General features: G+C 48.9%; 1 protein-coding gene and 1 long non-coding RNA gene across 2 annotated transcripts; both read left to right on the top strand.

The window, feature by feature from the left end:
* The first annotated feature begins 4309 nt into the window (after nucleotides 1-4309).
* Nucleotides 4310-7028, top strand: LOC122371659 (thioredoxin reductase 1, cytoplasmic-like). Its single transcript, XM_043348121.1, has one exon. The coding sequence runs from the start codon at nucleotides 4387-4389 to the stop codon at nucleotides 6175-6177; it is 1791 nt and encodes a 596-aa protein (XP_043204056.1). The 5' UTR covers nucleotides 4310-4386; the 3' UTR covers nucleotides 6178-7028.
* A 7409-nt stretch (nucleotides 7029-14437) lies between these two features.
* On the top strand, nucleotides 14438-17568 carry LOC122371660. Its single transcript, XR_006254773.1, has 2 exons — nucleotides 14438-14636; nucleotides 15877-17568. It is a non-coding gene; the product is annotated as an uncharacterized LOC122371660 (long non-coding RNA).
* Nucleotides 17569-18391: the final 823 nt, after the last annotated feature.

An 18391-nucleotide genomic window follows, 5' to 3' on the forward strand; every position in this document is an offset into this window, starting at 1 on the left:
GTCAAGACGCATCGAACGAATTTTAATTTGACCTTGAAAGGTCAACTTGAAAATTTGACCTCAGGTCAAGGTCATGACCTGACCGGAAAGGGTCATGCTGCATATCAGTCGATCCGTGTCATCGGAACACATCCAAGGCGTTTTCATCGCTCTAGCATGCCTCCATCAAAAGTTATTCTCGAAAAACTGTTAGATACCATTCGTGACCTGAGATGACCTCAGGGGCATAAATTGGGGTCACGGATACCATTTTCATGCTCATTGTGTCTTAGTTACTTGTAATTCAGTGTTTGGGAGTGTCTATAATAGTTTTTGTCCAAAAGAGGCGCATTTCAATTTTCCCCCATTGACTTATAATGAAGAGTTCGCAAAATTGACCTGACCTTAGGTCATCGATATCAAAATTATGATACACATTTTGTACATACTATTGCTCTTAGCAATCGCTGGAAGTTTCAAAGGGATCGGGCACTCGGTGTAGCTATGGCAGACATTGAAACTTCTTATGAGGTGAGGTTACTTCAAGTGACCTGGTGACCTGACCTTGAATGACCTTGGCCTGAAATTTTTACAACATGTGCCTGAAATTAAGGTGTGCCAAAAACGGCGGCGCGGACCTAACCTAACCTAACCTAACCTATGAGAAATATCTCGTGAAAAACCACAGGGTGTTCAAACACCCCGAAGCAGGGCGCGGGGCCATACTTCCTGGATTGGAAGTATCGCGGTTTAATACTTCCTGGATTGGATGCTATTTCAGTACTCAACCTGGCTCGCTCTCGCCGAATCTTCACCTCACTGATGAAAGAAACGCCCTTTCGAGCAACCCTGAGCCTGAAAACGACCAATCAGCATTCGGCACACAACAGGAGATATCTGACCTTAAAGCCCAAATTCGATCATTGAAAGAAGACCTACAGCTGAAGGCTGAAGAGATGGACAAGTGGAAAACTCGTCTTGGCTGCTTGTTCACAGAACAACAGGTCAGGTCAAAAGACTAAATATCAGTCCAAGGTCAATATCAAACAGTGCAGGGCAGAACCTTTCTAACTCACTATGTCACCCAAAACGACCTTAAACCTACTGGTAGCTTTAAAAGTAAATAAGAAAAAATTAAAAGACCTTAAAAGGGTTTGTCGTAGCTTTTCCACTGTGTTTTATCCGCCCGATCTCGTTTACATAAAAGTGATTTGTCTAAACGTAACCTGCAGTCAACGACCATAGGAATGTACAAAATACTTTAATTCGGGGCTGCGGAGTCGACGAATCTTCGGCAACTCCGACACTTTCATTTCATTTCTTTTTTCCAGACCCAGTGCCTCCTGTCTGCCAAACGTCCTTATCCTTGGGATCAGGATACTATAACCAAGGCACTGGAGCTGCGTGTGCGTCTCTCACGACAACAGTATGAGTACCTCAGATCCACTGGCTACCCTCTCCCATCACTCGCCACAATACAGACGTGGCTGAAAAAGTTCACCGTGCGGCCCGGAGATGCCAGGTCCTGTGTGGACGTGCTCGCTGGTTTCGTAGCCAGCCTTCCGGAGCGAGACAGGGAATGCGTCATAATGTTTGACGAGATGAAGCTGAACGACTCAGCGACATACGACGCCTCTAATGATTGCATGCTGGGGCCAAACGGTCAGCTCCAGCAGGTCATGATCCGCTCGCTGTTCGGTACCTGGAAATACCCAGTGTACTTCCAGTTCGATGAGGCGGTCACGGCCGCATCCTTTCTCCAACTGGTAAAGGACATCGAGTCGTCGGGGGTGAGAATCGTGGCCGCAGTATGCGACATGGGCCCCAAGAACCGCTCCCTGTGGACCCAGCTTGGCATCACATACAAAGGCGACACTTACATCACACATCCATCTGACGACTCCAGGTAAATGCATTACATAGGCGTTATTGACTTTAAATTTTAAAAAAAGTAATTCGGCTTCGTTAAAAAACGACGCCGCATGGGAAGGGTGTTTAATTTTATTGTTCAAACATTCTCCCCGCTCCGGCGTAGTTTAATTTTAAGGTCAGGTCAACGTCAGATCAAATATAAAAGCATTTGTTTGCACAAAATAGTACGAATTCAAGGCAAATCGTCACGAGAAATCCGTTGTTGGTCTTAGTTTAGTGTCCCAAAATTTGTCGATTTCGGATGCCATACCCTCCCCGCCCCATTCCACGGGAGCGCATGTTGAAACGTAATTTTCACTGGCATTATCGGACTTCATTTGTATTGGCGATTTTATTCCCCAGGCGCATTTGGATGTTTGCGGATGCGCCTCATCTCCTCAAACTGCTGAGGAACTACGTCCTCGACGAGGGAGTCCGCCTCCCAGGAGGAGGTCTCGTCAATAAGGACCTAATGACTGACGTCCTGGGCATCGACGGAGACAAGGAGTTTAAGATGCTCCCCAAGCTTGGCGTCAAGTCGCACATCGAGGTAAAAGGTCAAGCGCGGCAAAAGGTGCGACCGGCTGCACAGCTGCTCAGTTCCTCGGTGGCGACGGCTTTGGAGATGTTCCATCCGGAGAAGAAGGAGGAGGCTGACTTCATCCGGCTGTGCGACAGTGTCTTCGATGTACTCAACGGGCACTCACCAGGCGACGCAAAGCCACTGAAGCGTGGTTTAGGGCATGCTGATTCTCCGCAGCTTCAGGTGCTAGCTGACTTCGAGCAGCTCATCCAGACCATGCAGATCGGCACCCGAACGACGCTGCTGCCATTTCAGCAAGGTTTTTTGATGTCGATCAAGTCAGTTCGTGGCCTCATGGAAGACTCCAAGTCTCGCTATGGTCCCGGGACGTACATCCTTCCCGGCAAGGTCAACCAGGACATATTAGAGTCGTTTTTTAGCCTGGTGCGAGGAAAGGGTGGGGCCAATTTCAACCCCACACCAGTGGAGGCCAAGTGCCGCGTGCGGAATCTCACGCTCATGTATGCGCTCCGTCTGGGCATAAATCCCCTATCTGGCTCGGCCGAGCCATCGCATGCCCCGTCGGACGACGAGATCCCGGAGACCGATTTTTTCTCAGATCAGGAGAAGGAGGCCACAGAGAGCGCAACTGATGTAGCAGAGATGGCAGAGCTGTTGAGGACCGCCAACTGTGCGGCGTCCTCACGCTCACGGATGCCCGAGTCGCGACCGGCGTCGAAGGACCCTGTGACAAGAGTCACGTCTGAGCAGTATGCTATGGCACACGCAGCCGGATACATATCGGCCAAATGCCGTAAGGTTGACCCATGCCTTGGTACCCCATCCGCCTTCGCGGACGAGAGAGCGCCTGTCCAAACCCTATGGACTAGACTTATGAGTCGGGGCGGTCTCAGTGTACCCACCCAGAGCTGGCTGGATACATTTAGTGAGATGGACGCAATTTTCTGCGCGTATCATCACATGGAACCTGACGGTCTTTCAAGAAAGCCAGGCGTCATAGCCGACATGGTCTGTCTCCTCGGCTCACGCTTCCCATCCGTGGACATCCGAGTAGTAAAAAGGTATGCGCGTCTCCGTACTTTTATCAGACTCGGGGCTGTGAACAGACGCATGAAAAAAGTCAACGACTCTGATGGGATGCGTGAGACGAGGAAGCGGAAGCAGTTTGGCGGACATCGCTTTTAAGCTATTCGTACTAAAGTACGCGGCATTGTGACGGATCTTGAATGGATTTGAACATTAGTTGGCACTTGGCAGCAAGATTACTTAACTACCTTGGCAGCGCTGACAGTCCCACTGCCGCTCTCATGCTTTGTCACTAAATGACATGAATATCAGCAGCAGCAAGTAGAGCTTGTCACTTTATAAGACTTGAAAGACCGTCAGGTGTCATAGGATAAGCACAAAACACAACATTATGTCTCCTTCACTCCTTCATTATTTCATTTCATTTCATTTTTTTTTCAGTGAACCCGCGGCCGCGCACCAGCGCCGCAAAATTTGGCATGGCTATTCCCTCATTATCAAAAGGGGGATTTATTCAGTTAATTTATTCTTAATTAAGTTAAAAGTTTACGAGACGCTGGGGGACGCACTCCCATCCCCGCCCCCGCAGGCGCGCGGGCTCAAGGCCACATAACCCGCGGGTTAATAGCCTTTCATTCATTATTATGACTAAATATGTCCATGTCAAGGATAGCCAAACTTGTGTCAATGCCCTGATTTTAAGTGTTTTGCGTGATGTCCTACAAATGGCTGTGTGATGTTTTTTTGTAGTTTTTAATGAGTTTTTAGGTAGGTATAGCTATGTGGTTATCGTATTTAAAGGTATTTCTTGAAGTACCGATATACAATGCGGCGGTGTCATCAAGTTCGATCGAGGGACTCTCGAGTCAGCAGTGGCGCGTGTCGGGTGCGCGTGATTGTGCGGCGTGTCCTGCTGGGTGGGCGGCATGGCACCCACGCCGGGGAGCGGTGCAGCTGCTCAAGTTGATACTTTTATTAAAGAAAACAAAGTTGCCGTGTTCAGCAAGTCATGGTGTCCCTTTTGTGACAAGGTGAAGCAGTTATTTAAAACAAATGGAATCGCCTACGGAGCACTGGAGCTCGACCAAGTTGAGGACGGACCGGCACTCCAGGATGCCCTGAAGGAGCGCACAGGCCAGAGCACCGTGCCCAACGTGTTCGTCAACGGAGAGCACGTGGGCGGCTGCGACGACACCCTGCAGGCCCACTCCAGTGGTAAGCTAGCCTCGCTGCTGAACGGAGGTGGCGGAGACGCCCAGCACGACTACGATGTGGTCGTGGTGGGCGGCGGCTCCGGCGGCCTCGCCTGCAGCAAGGAGGCGGCCGTGCAGGGTGCGCGAGTGGCCGTCTGTGATTTCGTCAAACCGTCCCCGCAGGGCACCACGTGGGGCCTGGGCGGCACGTGCGTCAACGTCGGCTGCATCCCCAAGAAGCTGATGCACCAGGCGGCGCTGCTGGGAGAGGCCGCAGAGGACGCCCAGAAGTTCGGATGGTCCATCAACACACCCACCCACGACTGGGAGAAGCTGGTGACGGCCGTGCAGAGTCACATCGGCTCCCTCGACTGGGGCTACCGGGTGCAGCTCCGTGAGAAGCGCGTCACCTACCTCAACGCCTACGCCCAGTTCGTCGACGAACACACGCTCAAAACTGTCGACAAGAAGGGCAAGGAGAAGACCATCACATCCCGATACATCGTGTTGGCCACCGGCGGCCGACCTCGCCTGCCGGACATCCCCGGCGCGCGCGAGTACGGTATCAGCAGCGACGACATCTTCTCGCTGCCGCACTCGCCGGGCAAGACGCTGATCGTGGGGGCCAGCTACATTGCGCTCGAGTGCGCCGGCTTCCTGCGCGGCCTCGGACTGGACGTCACTGTGATGGTGCGGTCCATTCTGCTGCGCGGCTTCGACCAGCAGATGGCTAACCTGGTGGGCGAGCACCTGGAGAAGCGCGGCGTCAAGTTCATCCGCCAGTGTGTGCCCACCGAGCTGCAGCTGATAGAGGAGGGACCGCCGCGACGAGTCAAGGTGCTGGCCAAGACCACCGACGGCGAGGTGGTGGAGGGCGAGTACAACACGGTGCTGTTCGCCATTGGCCGGGACGCCTGCACAGACAACATCGGACTGGACAAGGTCGGCGTCCAGCTCAGCCCCAAGGACGGTAAGGTGGTGTGCACACCGGACGAGAAGTCGACCGTCTCCAACATATACGCCATCGGAGACGTGGTGAGCGGGAAGCCGGAGCTGACGCCGGTGGCGATCCAGGCCGGCCGTCTGCTGGCGCGCCGGCTCGTCAACGACGCCTCCATCCTGACCGACTACGCGAACGTGGCCACCACCGTGTTCACGCCCATGGAGTACGGCTGCATCGGCCTCTCTGAGGAGGACGCGATCGCCCAGTTCGGAGAGGACGACATCGAGGTGTACCACCAGTACTTCACGGCACTGGAGCACACGGTGGCGCAGCGGGACGAGAACGGCTCCTACGCCAAACTGGTCTGCTGCATCAGCCAGGAGTACAAGGTGGTCGGGTTCCACATCGTGGCGCCCAACGCCGGGGAGATCACCCAGGGCTACGCCGTGGCCATGAAGCTGGGCGCTCGCAAGTGGGACTTTGACGCCACCATCGGCATCCACCCGACCGTGTCAGAGAACTTCACAACGATGAACGTCACCAAGAAGTCTGGCGCCGAGAGCAAGTCCTCCGGCTGCTGAGGTTAAGCTGGCTACTGGGCCGGCGGCCGGTGCGCCTGTGCGCCGCTGCCGGCCCAGTAGCTGATTGGGCGGTGACGGAGCGTCTGCCGTGTGTCCAGCCGTGCGCGGCGGGACGCCGTATGACGGCGCGGCCCCAGCCCTGTCTCAGGAGGGCCGCGCCCGAGGAGAGCAGCGCCCTCACCGCCCCCCCCCCCTACCGACACCGCCCGGCGCGCGTGTCCCCCGCTCCCCGCGCTCAGGGCCGCCGGCTACCGGCGGAGCGTGGCTCTGCGGCGCGCCCGCCTGTTACACAGAGCCCGACTTCTGGCCGGAGCCGTCCACTGTTACGATTGGTCGTTGGATTCCGCTCGTGTTGTCCGGGTCTGATTGCAGTGAGCTCGTCGCACCGAGTGTCTCAGTTGTGATTGTGATTGGCGGCGCGGGTCTGTGCGCCCGGCGCCGTTCAGGCGGGCCGCTGCCGGCGGGTACCGGGGCCGGCCCTCCGCTGTGCCGAGGACAGGCGCCCGGCCCGACTCCGGCCCGCGGTCTGCCCCCGAGTAATTCTGTAGGTTGATTTATCAGATCGCCGCCGGTACCTCCCAGTGACACATAATAATGTGAGCGCGTTTGCGTGTGTCCATCGATTCACTATGCCGAAAGTTGAGATGCGCTGTGTAGTTCACCGTCATCTGGGAATTTGAACAGAATGCCGCCTTTTCGAGAACCGGTGTGACTTGTCTGGCCTAGCTGGCCCGGTTCTGTTCACGAACTGTAGCCTCTGCTCTCAGTCTGTCCTCTGAGCATTGACGCTCTGTTATATTGGTACTGTCAATAAAATTGCATAGGATATTTAAAAAAAAAAAAAAAAAAAAGTTCGATCGAGGGATAGCCGCTAAGATTGAGTGTCACCGAACCACTTGGCCTGGGGTGGGGATGGGGATGTCCGGGAAGGGCTTCAGCTGTACATTCTTGGAGGAGGCTGTACTCTAAGCCTTCGCTCTTTGTTTCGGTGGATTGAGAAATGATGATCATCGTGTTACTATCACATAAACATGTCCAATGATATCCAAAGATTTTTGCCAATCGCCGTTAAAGACCAACTTTAAATTTTGACATCAAGGTATACAAATGCAAAATCTTAAGAAGTCAGAAGAAAGGTAAGTTATTGGTGCATGAGATAACAAACGGTCAACACCAGTCAATATCAGACATCGGTATAATTATCAGCTATTTAGCATAAAACAAAACAAAAAGGTTCAATTAATACCCTTCATACAGAGCCTTAATTTTCGTCAATGATGCTATATGCCTTCCGATTCAGCAGCTTCTTCAGCCGCTAAGATATTGATCCGGATCTCACTAGACCCCAGGAGCTTCTCTTTTCTTTGACTCCTCCCTAAGTTTACTTAAAATCGTTTGCTGAAGGTGCATTTGGTTGCTAGGGACGCTTGGTTGCTAGGGATGGCGTCATCAGTAGCAAAATGACGATGCCATTTGAAGATTTGGTGGGGGCTGCCTTGAACCACATGGCTTAGCTTTGAAAAGTGTGGCACAGTGCACGTGCCGTTTAAATGCCTGGATGTTTCGATTTAATCATACAATGTAGCAGGTATGGAAAAAATAAAAACATGCAGGTACGTCATGGTGTTGTTTGCTGTTTTTACTTTCGGAGAACACCGGACGATAACGGTATCATAACGAGGCAGCATCGCGGACGGTTGTTGACAGTAGCTGTTTGGAGCGCTGCAGATGTTATACCCTTTGACCTTCAGATGCGGTCTGTGGAAACGACATACACACACACTGCACGGCTCTGCAGCCCGGGAGGCCAGGGGGCGTTTCCTGGCATGTCATGTGGTGCAGAATTTGAAACCGTGGCCTCGTTTCATAAAGCGAGTCCGTAACTTACGTCGGTTTTTGGTCTTGAATTGCAAGTGCATGTGAAGCGATGACGATAGTTTGAATCGTTGAATATGTTCATCTTCTAACAAGAACAGAAGGGAAAGGGGGATATAACTTTATCGCTTCACATGCACTTGCAATACAAGACCAAAGATCGGCGTAAGTTACGGACTCGCTTTATGAAACGAGGCCCGTATCGATATGTTTAGAATGAAGGGCTATACATGGGACTCCCCACGAGAGTGAACCCGATACTGTTCATGAGGCGCTGATGCTGTGAGTATGTATTGTATTGTATTGTATTGTATTTACGATCATGGGCGATCCACACATGGCGTGGCGATTACTGCCCAGATATGCTGATAGCCTTACAGCCTATGTAGCTTTTTATATAACATATTTCCCATACTTCCTGGTCCTGAATCTCCTTGAAATCTTGGGCTTTTGAATGGGCAGAATTCACATTCCAGCTATGCGCAACTTGTAACGTTGATAGTGATCTGTGCAGACCATTCGGAATTTCGGAGACCTTTGGGTGGCGGCCCAGCACAGCCGAGCCCGGCCCCTCCCGCTTCGCTCGTGAACCGCAGTTGGCCTGAAACGCGACGACTGCATACGACTGCAGAATGACGCTCTACGGTGCACACAACAGTGTAGTCCAGCGGAAGGTAGCGAGAGCTTTAATCAGGCGCGCGGTACATGTCAATCGGGTACCAGCCTTCTTGGGACACCAATAACAAACCGATGCACACTTCATTTTGAACTAAATCTTCGGAACACCTCGCTGATTAGGTATTTCAATGCTAATGTTTATGAAATTGTGCTTTTTTCTTAACCCTCGCCGGGACCGGATCACGAATAACATGTTAGTTTTGATCACAGATGATGTCTTCATGCATTTAGTCCAGGTCGGGTCAGGTCAGGTCAGGTCAACCAGTAGGGGTCCTGCCGGGTATTCCTAGTAGGTGTCAACCGCCTCTAACAGCTTCGTAACATGTTACGAAGGAACCAAAACTACTTCGTAAATGTTCATATGGTTGCTAAATTCAAATTCAGCTCCAAAAACTGGCCTAGAAACATGTAAAACTCGAAAAAATGAACCGAGGTCATCAAAGGTCAATGACCTGACCCAGGGGTGTCGTTTTCCGAAAATGATTGGTAGTGCCCAAAGGCGGCGGCTGGCCATATATGACGGGGCTTACAAGGTAGGGTACCCCCAAATCTGCCTTTCTCATCGGATTTCGGCCACTTATTTTTCGCCCTGGTCATTGACAAGACTAACCGAAATCTAAAAAAAAACACAAAAAAAACTTTGGAAATCTGGGTCCACACCGGACGCCATGCACAAAACTGTCGGAGGAATGCACGCCATTCTGAAAGAGGCCCACATCGACTTAAAAGGACGGCTGTGCTGAAAGGGGACAGGAACAGCTTTGAGGGCCCAAGCCGTCTAAAAAAGACGGCTGCGGGGCCAGGAACAGTTTTGAAGACCCACGCCAATTGAAGGGTTCGACAACTAACGAGGACTGGAAACACAACGATAGTTAGAAAGACCTGCTTGCCAAAATAAAAGGATGACAGTACGAGGGGCGTTCAGAAAGCTACGGGCCCGACCATGAAGGAGCAGAGAGATACAGCATCGACTCATTAGACCAAAAAGTTCATTTATTCAAATTAACACCGTTAAGACAAACACATTTCGCGCAGCGCTTCGCGAGAGCCCTCAAGGCCTCCATAACCAAGTGGGTTTTGGACCCATCCTGCACGTCCAAGACGGCTGATTTCGTCTCCCTGCTGTTAGCGAGGTTGCCGCTGCTAATTTTCTTATGTTGGGGAAGAGGTGGCAACCACTAACCAGAGTGTGCAAGGTTCGGAGAGAAAAAAGTGGATGCGACAACAACTCGAAGCTCATCGCTTCACTGTTCGTCATCCCGCCCATGTACGCAGGTGCGTGGTCGCGGATCAGGTGCACACTTTACGTCAGCTTCCCTATAGCCTCTCCTCGATGTTTATCGAATGGACGCACATCATCAATTGTGTGCCCCTGTTTTGGAAAGTTGACGAGCGGAGGGGGGTCGCATCGACCCCTCCCCCTGCCAGGCCGTGTTATGAAAAATGCCCAGGGCGAGGGTTAACGCTTGGTGCCTTTTCTCATGCACTAACTACTATGAAACGAATCACTGCTCTCTTCTGGGCGTCACCCATCCTATCCGAAATGGCGAACTATGCTACGAATAGAAGCCCGAATCAATCACAGAAGAGACTTAATTAATGGCCACTTACTTAATTTGCGTAAGTGGACATCCCAATAACACATCATTTAACACACCGCCTTGCAGGCCAAAATTCCAACTCCTTCATTGTTCGGCCCGAAACTTTTTGAATGCCCCTCGTAGTTACGAGCTTCAGTTTTCGGGGTCTGATGCGGTAATGACCTGGCGTTGAACCCTGGGGAATCAGGCTGCATCACCCACTCAAATCAATATACCTATGGCCTATTCTGGAGCACCGCGGCACCTTCCGAAGTCGGTGTAGGGCCTCCAGCGGCTGGTGTGGAGACGGATCGGGGTCTATTAGGGGCGGTCGCGTGGTATGCGGGACTCAGAGGCAGTTATGGACCTCTATAACCAATTGCGTTTTCGAGCCTTTTAAAATCCATTAAAGGAAATAGTTCACTTTCACGAAATTATTTTTTTGCAATGGATTTGTGATTTTTTATGTTCAAAATGATCAGCAAAGAAAATAAAACCTTTTTACAACAAAAGATTATTTTCTATATTTTTGATATAGGAAGAACTGCTCAGTTTCTGTAAGGCACACGCGATCCAGTATGAAAAGAGCATGGGTCCCGAAAATTCATCAAAACTAGAGAAATTATCGCGGCCACCGGCATTTGGGCGATCTGCTCGTGCTATGTTACTGGAGCGCCTCACTGGAGCGAATTTCTCTAGAGTTCTCGTAGATAATTTCTCTAGTTTCTGAAGAATTTTAGGGACCCATGCTCGTTTCATACTGGATGCGAATATATGCAAGGCACACATCCTCAACGCAAGACACATTTTTCGGGACGAGAAATAGAATATCTTTGCCTAGGGTGATCGTTGGGCTGTAAAAGCTCCTGATTTATGCTCGTCTCAGCCCAAGCTACGGAACTGCTATTCCAGTTCAAAACCCATGTTAAAATGTGAACTATTTCCTTTAAGGACCGGAGTCCTAGACACGTGAAACCTCATTGTCAGCTACATGCACCTACTGTGGCTAGAACCTTATTTATGTACTTGCATATGTGCTTATTTAATATTTGCTTATCTGTTTATTTTGATTTTTTATCAACTGATAAGTGACAAAAGATTGGTAGGGCTCAGCGAACATTGGTAGGGCCCAAATAAACATTGGTAAGGCTCGGGCCCTACCAGGCCTATACAAAACGACGCCCCTGACTATTGTGAAACTTGGTAGGTAGGTAGGTAGGTAGGTACCACATAACTTGAAATTACTTGACGTAATGACATGATGTGGAAAGTGAAAATGATACCTAGGTATTGATGGAAATTTATGGACTTAGGTACGCTACAAGAAGATTGAATTGGTCAACCAATTCAAATTCAATCTACTTGTGGAGTAAGTCTATAGATTTTCATCAATAGTTACCACTTACCATTGAAGTTACTTGCTATCATGTTGATTTTATACATAAGAACCTCATTCATTTTATTTGTATGACATGTTTGAATGCAATTTTCTCAATAAGTGAAGAAAAATGTTGGTAGTGCTCAACAACACATTGGTAGTGCTCAGCTGAACATTGGTAGTGCTCGGGCACTCCCAGGCCTATACAAAACGACGCCCCTGACCTGACCTGACCTTCAGGTGACCTTGACACCCACCCTAATGCATGGGGGCAAGATAATATCACATGTTTGAACGCTTGAAACCACGAAAAGTCCGCAAACGCGCGGCTAATGCGAGCCGACATACACCGAATCGCGATTTCGGCCAAACATTGTCTGGAAAAGTAGGTCATAGGTCAAAGGTCATTTGGGTCAGGGTCATGAAAGTTTTAGAGTAGGTGTAAAATTGATTAACGCGAGAGTACTGAAAGTTTCGTCGCGATCGGCCGCTTTTACGCGAGTTATTCGCGAAAAACCATGGGGGGGGGGTCCGTTCGACCCCCCAATATGGGCGAGGGTTAAACAGCACATAATTGGATGCTCTAAATTTATTCAAAGTTTCTCCAAACAGTCAAATGGGCAGTACATATTTGATAGTACCTAGGTATTCTGCGGGTTTGGTCGGTATTTGGTTTGGTAAGATGTTTCGCAATAAATTGTAATTGTCATCAATAGCACTCATATTTGGGTAGTCCAGGCGACCTTGGCCTTCCTACTGGTATACTGGAGCCACATGGACGTCTTTTGGAAGGTCTCATGGATGGATTGCAAACAAATATCGCGATGGAATGACAGCAAGATGCCAGCGTGCAGGGCCTATACAAGATTTGATACGCCAGACAGCGACATCTACAGAATGGTTGTAGCGTCCTCTATGTCTGATTATTTATGCTGTTTTGTTGTCCATATTATACCACTTCGGCGAGTGTTAGATGTCTCTTCGTGTTGTGCATTGTTCCACGCAGACGTGCATAGGTCAGCGTGTTTGATCTGTATTCTGTGATCTCATCGAATCTCATTACTATTGGCAGGTCGGAATATATGATCGCTGTACCCTGGACTCTGGAGTCTGAATTACTCGTATCTCTGAAATGATCTGGATATGAACCACATGTAGATCGATATTATAAGGTCCATAGGTATGTGACATTGGCCCAGCAGACATGGCCAAAGTCGTTGCGCGACAATTGTCAATGAATAGGCTACTTATGGCTGCATATTATCTATAAAATTGTCACCACCTAACATTATTGTCGCTGCTGGTTAATTTGAAATGTCAACAAAGCAGCTTTACTGCTCTGTCACCGGTGAAAAATTTAGCTGAGCTGTCCACACTCCCGCCTCCTTTACCTATTCGATCTGACTCCAAATAAATCACATTTGACTTTAAATGTGTCAAGCATAGTTCCAAGAACCCATCATCCTTTCAAATTGCTTTTACCATATCCTTATATTTCAACATACCCTTGCTTTGAACATTCTAAAAATTCATCACGCCTTGTCGCTGAGGAAAACATGTCATCTTCGCTCGTCACACCACTCAGAGGGGACATCCGACAAAATAGACGGATAAAATCAGATAGGCCGGCTGACACTGTAAAATGCGCTGAAGATGATGGTCTAGGACATTGGCCGTGAGTTAGACTAATCTCCGTGAGGAGCACGGTACATAGAATACTAGGTAACACCGGTTTGTCCGCTCAACACAGGGCCAATGGTCACCACTTTCTTCAGCTGACGTCTGTGACCTTGAGGTGACCTAGGATGATAAACAGCTGACAATTTAGGCCATTTGGAACTCACTTGACAGCTGAAGAGCGTGATTTAAAATATAAATATTTGTCAGACACTGACAAAAGATATTATTCACCAGTCATTTTTTAAGCACATTCTGTCATAAATTAGCTGACTCCCTCTGATCTTCCACACGGTAGAAAATGCAAGTGCAAATTCTGCAGTCTTGAAGTGAACCAAACGATTATGATACACATGATCGTTTCTCTCAGAGCACAACGGAAACTGCGAGAAAACAAGAGAGAGTCGGACTCTACAAATGGATGAATTTGAAAGTAAAATAGCTGTAATTTTTCCTGTGGAAATGTTGACTTTGAAAACATTGGCCATCAACTTTAAAAATGCCCTGAAATATGAAAATATGTGAATTGGCAAAACAGGCAATCTTGCTGTTTTTGCCCAAGTTTGTTCATGATTTGGAGAGATTCGATGCGAAAATGCACTGATAAATACTTTTGGAAGCGCGGTCTCGATCAGTGTATTAATTTTGATTTTTAATGTAACGCGAGTCCCACTTTTTCCTCCAAGAAAATATGTTTGTCAATTTTTCAATAATTCTTTTATGCGTCATTGCTTTAAAAATAAAGAGAGTCGGACCGTAATTCTTTCAAAATGACTGATCGTGCTCAATATCTATCGGAATATATCAACAGATTGGCCAGACTCATTGGCTAAATATGTTTAAATTGCATTTTTCTTACTTTCTGCAGATTTTCCAGCAAAATTTTGCTGTAGTTTAAGCTGCGTTTCCTGCAGATTGTGTTCACGGACCAATGGGAGACAAGTATTTCTTCATCAACAGGTATTTGCCATCAATTGGTCTAGCGGGTGTTTTTCGTATGCGCAGTTTATGTCACAGCTGCGTAAGAACACGTTCGCTTTAAATTATTACGGATATTTCTTTTCGGAATATCAATATTCAAAGGTCAATGTGTTTCATAAGATTTGTGGGGGCGGGATTATCGTCATTAACTAATTACTTGATGTCATATTTCAATGGGGAGTGGTGTAATGCCCGCACGACTGTTGACTTTCATTGTAATTGCTTGAGCTGGTTCCTGGGCCGCCTCAGACAGCAAGATGGTGTGTCAAGTATCATGGCCTGACAGGAAGGTGGGTACCCAGAGCCCTAGCTCAATATTAATCTCAGATGAAGCCCATATATGTATATGTCTCAGAGCTTGTTTAAGTTTAAACCTCACCTACATATAGCCTAACATAACCTGAAATAACCAGACACGCTAGAACCCTTATTTTGGTCAAATGCTGATGAGCAGAAAAATATTAACTTTTTGACGATTTGCAATGCCTACCTATGTCTGGACGAGGGTTTGTTGGTTTCTGTGTAGATAAACTATGGTGAAGATAAAAAACAATCTACCCTAGCCTAACCTCGCGTACTAACCTACAACTTTTGGTAAATGTTCAGAAAGAGTCTGATTCACTTTTCAGGCATACATTTTGTACATTCTTACACTATTTGACATCTTGAATCCAGATATGATATTTACATGTGATACAAATACAAAACAAAAATCAAACCTTACCTAACCCCATGTTGCATATTCATATGAACTGCAGATCAGATATTTTTTGAACAAATACCCATCTTTCATCCTTTCAGCATACCTACAACCTACTAAACAGCCTTGGTATCAATCTACCATTCATACTTTATCTACACATACATATTGATATATGAGGTATTTTTTGTTCAGTAGGTTATAGTAGGTCAGGTGCCTACATGCCATCATTTGTCATGCTTTGATTTCAGGTGGTGTCTTGTGGGCTTTATAGTGGGCTTTGTGGCCCTCTCTAAGTGCAAGGGTTAAGTGTTGATGCACATAATGCAATGTGTTTTTTCCATTGGCGCAGGAACCTCATGTAAAGTGTGTGTGTGTGGGGGGTGGGGGCGGCAGAGAACTTCAATGTCACTTGGTGTCACTTCAATGTTGACCCCAATACCCCTATGAACAAATTCTTTGCAGTTTCGTGCTCATCTCACCTTGCCGAACCATTTCTTGCTCTTAGTTTTGAATTTAAATGAAAAATAAATATTTTACTTTAAAAATAAGCATAGCTGAAAAGTGGGGGCATGCCCCCCCCCCGCTCCTATGCCTGTTTTTTTTCTTAATGGTACAAATCATCCAGATTCATATGAGAAGGGTAGGTGGCTACCTACAAAACCAAACCAATGCCTCAATTGTTTATTGTTTTCTTACAATAAGTCCCTCCTCTGCCAATCGCACTAAACTATCTACTGTCACCACAATGCAGTGTGCGTCATGATTTCTCAACTCTATGCATACAATATATTTCCATTTGTCAATCACATATTGTTTTTTTTTTACAGGCTTTCCGGTTATGACTGAGGCCAGCATCTCACGTGTCCTGGCTACGCCAAATCACTGCGGATGCCGGATGCCGAGGACCGGAGAGCCAACCGCTTTGAGGCGTGAGCTCTGTGGCGTGGCTCGAGTGACCACCAGCTTCTGACGGCTACGGCGCCGTCGACCTGGTTGAATAGCTGGGGCCTGGACGATGGTGCCCTTAGTACGGTGACCAATCGGTTACGTCCGAGGGGCGTTCGAACACGCTGCCGTCGCGTGGCTGCCGGCGGCCGCCCCCTCGCACGTGAATCTCCTGGAGCGAGGACTGCGAGAGGCGGCCGCATCATCACCTGTGTCCGCGCTTAACACCGTGCCACGCACTAATGGCGGAAGCCCGACTTACTCCTATGGAGGAGCGAAGCTGGACGCTGGCTGCCAGGCTGCTGGGGAGGGCGCTGGGTCTGCCATCAGGGGACCCCCTGCGCGCGACCGCCGAGGCCTCGACACCGGCGCGCCTGTCTTCGGTCCGAGGCTGGAGATTGCGAGGCCGCCAGGCCTGGGCGAGAGCGAGAATCCCACCGTGGCAACAGACGGCTGGCGGCATTTTCCGGTTGGACGTGTGCCCGATACGGGCTGGGGCCACGGCGGCGGAAAGGGAAAGCGTGGCTACGCTTCACCTCGCGTTCCTGCCCCTGTGTGCTGTCCGGCTTTGGACGGACGGATCTGCGGAGGGCGGAGTCTTCAGGCGCTGGGCGGGAGCCGTGCTGGTCTGACTGGACGAAGAGGCCGAGGAACTGCGGGCCCCGGCCGGAGAGCTGTGCTATAGCTACCGCGCGGAGATGGTGGCGCTGTTGACCGGTCCGGAGACCCTACTCGGAAGAGACAGAGACCAGGACCTGCGGTCCGTACCTATCTGCTAACTGTGCGGTGGTGCTGGTGTAGTGCAGCATCTTTGGATGGATAGCTACATTTCACGATTGAATAGCTGTTACGTTTCTGACATTGTTCTGACATTGACATTTTTCTTTCTTTCGTTTGATAATGGTCTGTTGGCCGAAATATCACGTAAATAAAAAGGTAACTTTGCATTAATTTTGCTATAGACTCGAGAAATAAGGTCAATGTTTTTCTTTCATATAACTGTATCAATCATGTTCCTCGCCAGAGCACTGGCAAACATTAATGCTGTTACGTTTCAGTGCAGGCGGCGTGACGAACAATGTGGTAGTTATCTGTTGGCCACTTCTGCGGCCGCTGCTATTTCCTACTCGAAGGCGGGCGCGCTGTTTGGCTGGGCCGGCAGGATGTTCCCATTACCTATTTGTCGACGACAAAGCGAGTATATTCATGTTCTTTTAATGCACAGTGGTCTGTTGTATATTTGAAGTTTTATTTTAGGTTCACGATTGCGAAGGGCAGATTCATCTTCTCTCTTTCATTTTTGTTGCCACTTTAGCGTTCATGTTTGTTATAAGTGTCCTGGTCCGGCTTGATTGTCATCTTTATTCGTGGTATATTTTATTTTACGAACATGCTGGTGATCAATGCAATACACTTTTGGTTAATAATGCTGCTTTAGCTCTGATCCTTTGTGGGATGTCTTGATTGTACTACTGCGATAGTGATTTTTCCTCACCAAAATATGCAGGCAACAAATGTAAATGCTGCCAAATGTTTGTCATTGCGTGATGTATCTAAAAGACATCAAGTTCCTGTACGCGGTCGTGTACTACGCAACCGGAAACTCAATAGGACGTGGAATGCTGTGAAACAAAACTACAGAAGTGAGGCTGGCCACGCCAAAATCAAATGAGATATGTCTAGCCTTTCTTCAGCCGCCAAGGCTTCGACAGACTATCCCCGGGTTCGGTGCCTCGAACTACGAAGATTCAACGTCGTCCGGCCAATCCTGGTTAAGGTCAGCGGGGACTTAGCTGTGGTTATGGAACAGGATTGGCCGTCCGAGAGACTCCGAATCTGGGGTATGTTGCACTTGCAGCACAGCTAACTATGTCGACCGAGTGCGTCGCAAGCTGCCCCACTCGACGAGAAAAAGTAAAACCGTCCCGTCCTAGGCTGACTAGGCTTAGCTAGGTGGCAGCACAGTCGCGCCGGCAGGGGGCAGTGCCACAACCAGCCGACTGATATTTTCGTGTGACGTCAGAACCGGTGCCTCCCTGGTGAGGAGGCAAACTCGCTCAAAATCACGGCATAGTTGACCTAGTTACGGAGCGAGCGAAGCGAGCGTAGTCTTTCCTTAGATTAACGGAAATTTCTGAGTATGAGCGGCCGGCCGGCCGGCCGGCCGTGCGGACGCTTTTGCGAGGCTTATATCTCAGCAACCACTTGACCGATTTACACGCGGTAATTTTTGCAGGGTAGCTTCATTCCTTCTACCAAGTATTGGACTATTCCCGATGCATATGGGTGACCCCTTATGCACGTGCCACGTGCAAAACGAAGAGGTGTCAGTTTTGTAATTGTTGCAATATCTCGGTAACTACTTGGCCGATTGCGCTGAAAGTTGGCATGAAGGTA

This window comes from Amphibalanus amphitrite, unplaced genomic scaffold (genome assembly GCF_019059575.1).
Source record: "Amphibalanus amphitrite isolate SeventyFive unplaced genomic scaffold, NRLGWU_Aamphi_draft 001268F_arrow, whole genome shotgun sequence".
Taxonomy (NCBI): domain Eukaryota; kingdom Metazoa; phylum Arthropoda; class Thecostraca; order Balanomorpha; family Balanidae; genus Amphibalanus; species Amphibalanus amphitrite.